The 8,219-nt window shown below is 34.1% G+C and overlaps 1 protein-coding gene across 1 annotated transcript; it reads left to right on the top strand.

Annotated features, from left to right (window-relative positions):
• Positions 1-4,482: 4,482 nt before the first annotated feature.
• Positions 4,483-7,006, top strand: LOC132180969 (autophagy-related protein 8C-like). The gene is made up of 6 exons (XM_059593987.2): positions 4,483-4,584; positions 4,681-4,729; positions 5,196-5,251; positions 5,331-5,383; positions 6,484-6,602; positions 6,691-7,006. Exons 2-6 carry the CDS (start codon positions 4,693-4,695, stop codon positions 6,783-6,785), a joined length of 360 nt encoding a protein of 119 aa, XP_059449970.1. The 5' UTR covers positions 4,483-4,584; positions 4,681-4,692; the 3' UTR covers positions 6,786-7,006.
• The last annotated feature ends 1,213 nt before the right edge of the window (positions 7,007-8,219 follow it).

Genomic DNA, 8,219 nt, shown 5'->3' with positions numbered 1-8,219 from the left:
GGCACGGCTCAATCAAAAAACAGGGCCCGAAACATTTTGAGCACTGATTTCTTATTGAACCGGACCAATATCCCGTCAAAACTGATCCATTCTCCCACCACCATTTTTGGACCATAGCAGCACCTTCTGCACATCTGCAATAACATAAAACATACAGAAACAAAAGCTGAAAAACACCAATGAAGAAGAATGCAAGCATTCCATGAAGATTTTTTTTTTTTTTTTGTTGGATGAATAACGCAACTGGGTATTCTTCAAATGTGAAGAAATGTGCAGAAATTTAAGAAGAAACTGACAGAGAGATTATGAGTGAGCTAGGAAGAAGGGTGTGGGAGGGAGAGGGGGGAGATCCAGTACAAAGAAAGAGAAAGAGACTCTCATGTCTTAAAAGAAGGTGGAAGTGGCCATAACATGCAAGCAAAAATAGATGGCTAGGTGGTGATGGTGGGAGCATTGAAGAAGCTGCATTTAAATTTCCAACCACCCAACAACAAAGGAAGTTGGAATATTAATTTAACAAGGTACAAGAATCGTGAAAAAGCTCACGGAGACAAATCTGGTGCTTTTAATGTAGCATTTATGGATGATGGAGTAGAGGGGTGAGGGATGTTGGTTTTGTTCAATCAGCATTTATGTGTCAACGGCAACAACAGAAACCTTTGCTTTTTTGTTGGTTTTTTGTACTCAACCTAGCTCCCATGATGCACTTCGTAGGTTCAGTTCTTCAATCTCTTTTGCAACCAATATATATATATATATATATATATATACCAATCGATTTGAGAAGTGCCATATATGCCAGATTAGCTAATCCAATCTATAAAACTCGCCACTTTTTTGGCTCTAATTGTTATCCTTTGCTTTCATGCTCTTTGTCCTGTTGTAGGAGATGCACCTCATCAGCACTTTCTTTTTAACTACTATTTCAAAACAGTTTCCATATTATGGCTGTCTTCTTCCCATCAAAGTGTAAACAGGTCTTGAAAGAACCCGACCACTTTGGATTAATACAAGAGTTAGAAACACGTGGACAACAAATAGAAGTTAATGGGATTCTGAAATCTGCACGGCCAATTTTAGGTTATTGTGAGAGTGAGCAGGCAAGCAAGAAATAGCTTCGATGTTTAAGTCAATTGAAAATTGAGAGCTTGAAAAAGTCTTTCTCCCGGAGAGAGAAAATTAACTTTTTTGATGAATGAATAGTCGAATGACTTGACAAGAGTCTTGTAAGGAGTTTCTCTAATAAATTGACTTGACATTTCACATATCATATTAACCATTAAATTAATGTAGATTGCCACGTGTCAATTCACATAGCTCTGATTTCAATAAAATATGAACTGTTACGTGAGTTTGAAAACAAAAATATAACAAAAGTTGCAATACTCCAAATATGACAATAAAGAGAGTAATTCAACAAGTTTCATGGTTGATGCTAGTTTTGCAAAGCAATACAATATATATATATATATATATATATATATATATATATATATATATATATAAACAGATTTTGGTCACAATCTTTAGAAAATTAAATCATACATAAACGTTAAGGACCATCAAGATTTTTCTGTACATGTTAGTTTCAAATTCATTTTTTTCACTTTTTTATTTATTTATTTATTTTTAGGGTATTTTATTGAGTTCATATATATATAAGATTTTACTCAAACTATTTTGTAAAATATTTATCTATGAGACTAAAACTATTTATATTCTAAATACTATTTTAATATTTAACAGTATAGTGCAATTCAAAATATGAATTGGGCAACAGAGGGTCCCAAAAATTGGACGAGTGGAATTACTGTCCAGATATTGCTCAGATAGTCTGAACATGTAAAGAGCCCACCTATCCTCTCACGTTAGCTGTCTCTAACCCAATCCCAATCCCAAAATTCTTCTTTCAAAGGCATAGAGGAGAGGAAAGGACTGGCCGAAAGATTTATGCATATGAGTTGGCATTGTCTAGGCCAGCATTTGAAACATCACCTTAAATCTATGTTGGCCGTCACATTCTGGAGTGTCATTGGGGGCAACAATGGAGTGAAGAAAAAGAAAATCAATGTTCAATCACCTTAATGGATGGGGACCTAATATTCAAACAGAATCTGTGACAACAACGTTAATTATTTTGTTTTCCGGTATGTTATAAAGATAAATACATTAACAAACAATTAAAACACAACATTATTCAATTAGAGAAAAAAAAAAATTAAAACACAAAACACTTAAAAAACGTTCTCGCCAATATGTCAACATTAAAAAAACACTTTTTCAAAAAAAAAAAAAACACTTATCAAAACATATTAACAAACATACTCAAATCTTTAAGAGAATTAGAAGAAACCCACCACCTGAAGAAAAAAAATTCTGTCTGAACCTGAAGAAACCCACCACCTGGACTCAAAGGTTGAGGCCTATTGAGCTTGGCCCATGGGCCAACTGATCGGTCGCAGTTAGATATGTGACTGAACCTAAAGGAACCCAACACTTGGACTCAAAGGTTGCTTTCCCATTTTTGGTTATGGGTCACCCAGGGGACTTCTGTGTATACCGGTGCCCCGGTGGGGCTCCACTTGAGACCCTCCTAAGTAAAATGTTGGTGGAGTAGCCTTTGAGTTCTATGGGTGACAACAATTTCACATAGTGGATTGTACTACTTCAACACTATCATTGCTGAGGCATTGTCGGGTGGCTTTCAAACCTTAACTAAGGGGGATTGACTTGCTTCATTGGCTTAAAGGGGTGGTTCAGCCGCTATCAGAGATGATTTGTTATCTTACACAACAGGATAATGATATAAAAGATGATAGGACAAGAGTTTGGCACTTGTGAAGAGGTGACCGACGAGTTGAAAACTTGCACAACGGGATAACGACGTAAAAGATGATAGGACACGAGTTCGACACTTGTGAAGAGGTAACTGACGAGTTGTAGGAGAGGCGGCGGTGGGTGGTTAAGTGGTTGAAAATGAGGTGTGGAACTATTTTTGACCTAATATATGACCTGTAGAATTTGGGTCATTAAAATTACAACATCTCTATAATATCAATATCTTAGATATTGCACGGGATCGCAATCTATATAATCTTATCCGGCCCAAAGTCACATATTTAGACGATAAAAATAGGTTGGAAGGATTGGCTTGTGATAAAGTTCTATCACAGAAGGAAGGTGAGATGCATTCGAACATGGCAATCTGGGTTCATAAATCATAAGGCCAATGGGTCTTTGTAAAGTAGAGGATTTTTTATTTTTTATTTTTTTTATTTGTTATAAAATGTTTGAAATAGCGAAAAAGGTATAATTTGAACTTAAAAACTAGAGTTAATTATAGAAATTATATCTCATTAACCCTAATCAAATCTTACAGATTCTATCACACTCATTAAATCTCTTCTAAGTTAAAAAGGAAAAATAAAATAAAAATGCATATACTATTATTCCTTGCGTCTTAGCTTATGATGCATAAAATCTTAACCTGGATTAGACGCCCTTTAATTACTAAAAAAGCTACTCACCATTTGTTTTCATAAAGTTAAAATGCAAAGGGTGAGTTTTATAAATTAGATTTAATTTTAGAGATATAATAGCGTATACGATGTAAGGTGAAATTGAGAGAATTAAGGCTTTGATGTATGGACGCAGGTCATAGGTGAGAATTAAGATGGTTCGGCCTAGAGTCATCGTCCACACATCAAAGCCTTTTCTTAACTACATATTTGATTGATTATTTAATTGCATACAATAATTTATTTATAGAAAATGAGTTTGAATGTTATATGTCTCTTTTACTTCTACATTAACAACAATCATAACCCAAATCACTTTAAATCAATAAACGATTTAGTTAACAAAAAGCTTTGATGTATGAATGTAGGCTATTGGCCGAACCACCTTAATTCTCGTCTATCTCTCTCTCTACTATCTTTAAATTACGAAACTTTACAAATAAAAACCAGAAACAATTTTTTTAGTTGAATGTTGAATAGGATTATAGAATTTAACATTTTTCTTATTAAATTACTAATTCTACTTAGCCAATGAATGGATCCTATCAACCCAGTCAATTAAGTCACCTAGCTACTGGTCAAAGTAATGCTACATAACACATAAATATTCTACAAAGTTGACTTACAAAGTCTAATAATCAATAGATTTTTTTTATAAAATAAAGATGGATCTAAATACGATTTGATTATGCTCTCAAATTTAATGGTTGATTTATTTAATTTATAAGAAAATATGAGTAAAATATGAAAAACTTATTGACCCCTAACATTTTTCTTTTAGAATATTGTATTGAATGTGGCTAGCAGTATTACTAACTGCGAAAGTGAAAAAAAATAAATAAATAAAAAGAAAGTAAAAAGGCATGAACGACGTAGTTTTAAGCTTAAAGCGTCGAATCGAAGATGTTTATTAAAACGAAATCGTTTTGCCAATGCTGCAAACTTCCTATATAAGAAAGGGTCTTCCACTCTTCGTTTACTTGCAGTGCAATTTGTCCCTTTCGCTCTTTTCTCGGCTCTGTTTTGGGGATCTCAACCAAAACCCTCTCATTCTCTCTCCAATTTGGTAAGATTTTATTTTTATTTTTAAATGATTTGGTTTGATCGAGTGCTCTCCAAATGGCAAACCCTGATCTGTTTTTTTATATATATTTTGTTGCAGAATTTTGTCGCCATGGCCAAGAGTTCCTTTAAGATGGAACACCCTCTTGGTAATTCGTTTTTATTTTGTTTTATTGTTACTAATTTATTTATTTATTTATTATTAGTAAATTTCAATAAGAAAATTTTAATTTTAATTTTTTTTTTTTTTTTTTGTCTTCTGGTCTAGTTTATTGGTAGGCTTATTTCTGATATTTATGAATTTGTGTCCTCCAAATTTTGGATTTTTTTAAAGTTTTGCCACCTGGGTTTTCTGCAATTGTCAAATTTTGGTTAAAATTTTTGTAAAATTCAACAAAAATGCTTTATTTATTTCTTTGGACACGAGTTCATGGAAACTTTTGTAAAATTTTAGCATTTTCAACCTGTAGACTGTGTTTGGGTATGAATGAGAATTGTGAGTTCTTTTATTTTTGTGCTTAAATTATGTCGTGTAATGCTTGTTTTGCAATTGTACAACCATTGGGGGATTATCCTTTGATATGTGTTAATGTTTGTGTTCTTCTATATGCCCAGAAAGGAGGCATGCAGAAGCTGCTCGCATCAGAGAGAAGTACCCTGATAGAATACCAGTATGATTGTTCTTTTTTTGTGTGTGTGTGTGAGTTTTAGTTTTAATTCTAATATGGGGTAAATGATTGTGTGGTGTAGGTGATTGTAGAAAGGGCTGAAAAGAGTGATGTGCCTGACATCGATAAGAAAAAGTCAGTTGTTCTTAGCTATTGTTTTACTACTTTGCAATATGTATGATATCTTGATATGTTGTAGAATCAGAAAATGCTTTCTTCTAGAAAGATTGTGCCTTTCTTTATTGCTATTTTTACTCTGTGATTCAAGTGTTTTTTGGACTCTGCTGTTTCTGGATGCTAGAGAACATAAAGTAATGTTTGATGGAAAATGTTGATGAATCATTTTGGGTGTGTTTGGGAGTGCGTTTTTTAAAAAATAATCTGCGATTTTAAACTAAATCGCAACTTTAGGGTGTTTGAGATTGCGATTTTAAAAACGCAAATTTTAAAATCGCAAAAAAATCTGCGATTTCCATAAGCTGATTAGAGGGTGCTTATTTGAAAAAAGTGCGAATTTAAAACAAAATCACGATTTATATTAAAAAGATATTTGGCGCAATAGTTACCTTTTTTAGAACGAGAATGAAAAAAATACCAAGAATACCCACCTAAAATATATTTAAAACCATTCTTTTCTCTTTTTTTCTGTATTGTTCATCCTTATTGGTAATTTGGTCATGAAACCGCAATTATATGCTAATGTTATCCAAACATTCAATTGATAAAAAAAGTACTTTTTAGTATGTTTTACCAAACGCCTGTGCGATTTTAAAAAGTAGCGATTTTAAAAACACAATTTTTAAAAACACAATTTTTAAAATCGCACTTATTGAAATCGCATTCCAAACGGACCCTTTATCAACAATGTTAAGAACTCTACTAGGTTTCTGAAAAACAAGTCCTATATCCTTTTCGCTGATGCTATTATCTGCTTGCTACTTTAAGTTACATTACTGATTGTTTGTGTATTTATTCTCTATTTATAGTGTACTCACTTCTATTTTTCTCAGCATTAATCCCTTTAAGATATCAAGAATTATGGACATTTTTAATGTGTTTTAAGAGTTTACTAGTGGGGACACAAGTAACAATTGCATAAATTGATTCTAGTTTTTGTTTAGATCTTGAGTGGATTTAGAACATTTGTGTCCATCTATTGTTTGTTTACTTTCCATGCATTTTACATTCTTTTTCATTTATCGAAAATCTGAACCCCCCCATTTTGATGAATCTAGATATCTGGTTCCTGCTGATTTGACTGTTGGTCAGTTTGTGTATGTGGTCCGGAAGAGGATCAAGTTAAGTCCTGAGAAGGCTATATTCATCTTCGTCAAGAACATTCTACCACCAACCGGTAACATAAAAGTCACTATTTTTTATTATCAATTTATTGCACATTCATTATTGATTTTATAATTTTCACTATGGTCTGTTATTGCCAGCGGCTATGATGTCTGCAATTTATGAGGAAAATAAGGATGAAGATGGGTTCCTTTATATGACCTACAGCGGGGAGAACACCTTTGGGTTGTGCTGAAAACGTGTTTTACCCACATCAATGTGAATAGGACTTGCAAAAGAATATGAAAAGAGGATGGAATTTTAGATTTAGATGTAAATGCTCTACAGTTTCTTATGCTCAATGTTCTTGGATCAATGACTCTCTTTTATGTTAGTTTGATGTTCGCTGTTAAGTTACCACGGTTTGGATCAATGACTATTTTTAGCAATTGAAATGTTTGTGTAACTTTATGAATGTGTCTCTGTATTTCCGGGAAATTCTAATGTGGTTCCCGTTCCAATTATGCTTGCTGGGAAAAAGAACAGACATCTGCCATCAAAATGATGAGCTTTTGTTGAGATTGATGCCTGTTTTGCCATCTCTCTGGATTTGGCTTAGGTGCCGTATAAAAAATCCTGTAGGAGATTTCATGTAATTTTTTCGACCATCTATGTAATGTCTATGTTATCCCCGTAACCAACTAAGAGCTATCCGTCGTTACGGTGGAGCTCACTAGCAGTGCCATGGTGCTATGTCAATGAAACGGAAGTTGCACAATATTAATAATGTACATCCATAAAGCATGATATTACTGAAGAGTTAGGAAAACAACTAATCAAATGACAAAGTTTTGGCCCCAAGTCTTCTTCATTCATCCAAGGAGAAATCTTTGTTCATTTAGAAGAGGCCTTTTTCTGGCAATGATTCTTGACCCATTTAATCCCCGCCGAGGTTCCGCTCTTCACCTTTTGGGCGCCCACCGCTGCGGCTGCCTTGGCCTTGACAAGTCCGGCTGAAGCGGCGGCCTTCGCCTCCACCATCCTGCTGCTGCTGCCGTTCCCTACCTTGGTCATGAGCTTGTCATCATAATCTCTGTCAGCAGAGCCGTCTGTGCCCCATTGATCAGCCCAGCTTGGTGCCTTGCTTCCCATGTTATGAGTTTTTGTTCAACTAATGGAAACCCTTTCAGATTTATGAAAACCATAAACGAGCATCAGCCAGTAAGTATCAACTCAAATGATGTTTCTTCTTTACGTCAAAAAAAAAAAAAAGAAAAAGAAAAAAAGAAACAGAGTGGAGGATAAAGTCATGGGTTTAAGATCGAGTGCAAAATGGGGGGAGGATAAAGACCTGCTTTTTAAGATCAAGTAGATGCATAATTATTTTCTATCTAAGTGCATGCTTAACTTATTAATTAAAAAAAAAAAATCATAAACAGTTGAATTGCATACAATCCAAGCAACCTTGGAGAGAGGGGGATTGCAGGACTCAGTTGTCTTGAACAGGTAGGCTCCGTAACCCCCTCTCTATAGGGTTGTTTGAATTGCATTCAATATGGACAATTAGTTTGTTATGGACTTGAATATCAAGTCCGGATAGTTTAAGATATATTTTTAGAAGGAGTTTGAAACTCTTTCAAACCAAGGGTTTGTAAATAAACTTTTTGATAAATGCTATTTTGCATTCTCC

This window comes from Corylus avellana, chromosome 5, assembly GCF_965113065.1.
Source record: "Corylus avellana chromosome 5, dhCorAvel1.hap1.2, whole genome shotgun sequence".
NCBI classification, from domain to species: Eukaryota; Viridiplantae; Streptophyta; class Magnoliopsida; order Fagales; family Betulaceae; genus Corylus; species Corylus avellana.
Note: the sequence above shows the minus strand (reverse complement) of the source record. Positions and strands in the feature narration are given on the sequence as shown.

What these genes read in the sequence shown, in the direction of transcription:
- LOC132180969 (XM_059593987.2), top strand. Translation starts at nt 4,693, where the DNA reads ATGGCCAAGAGTTCCTTTAAGATGGAACACCCTCTTG. An exon ending in TAAGATGGAACACCCTCTTG is followed by an intron (nt 4,730 to 5,195) that starts GTAATTCGTTTT and finishes CTATATGCCCAG; the next exon opens with AAAGGAGGCATGCAGAAGCT. An exon ending in AGTACCCTGATAGAATACCA is followed by an intron (nt 5,252 to 5,330) that starts GTATGATTGTTC and finishes TGTGTGGTGTAG; the next exon opens with GTGATTGTAGAAAGGGCTGA.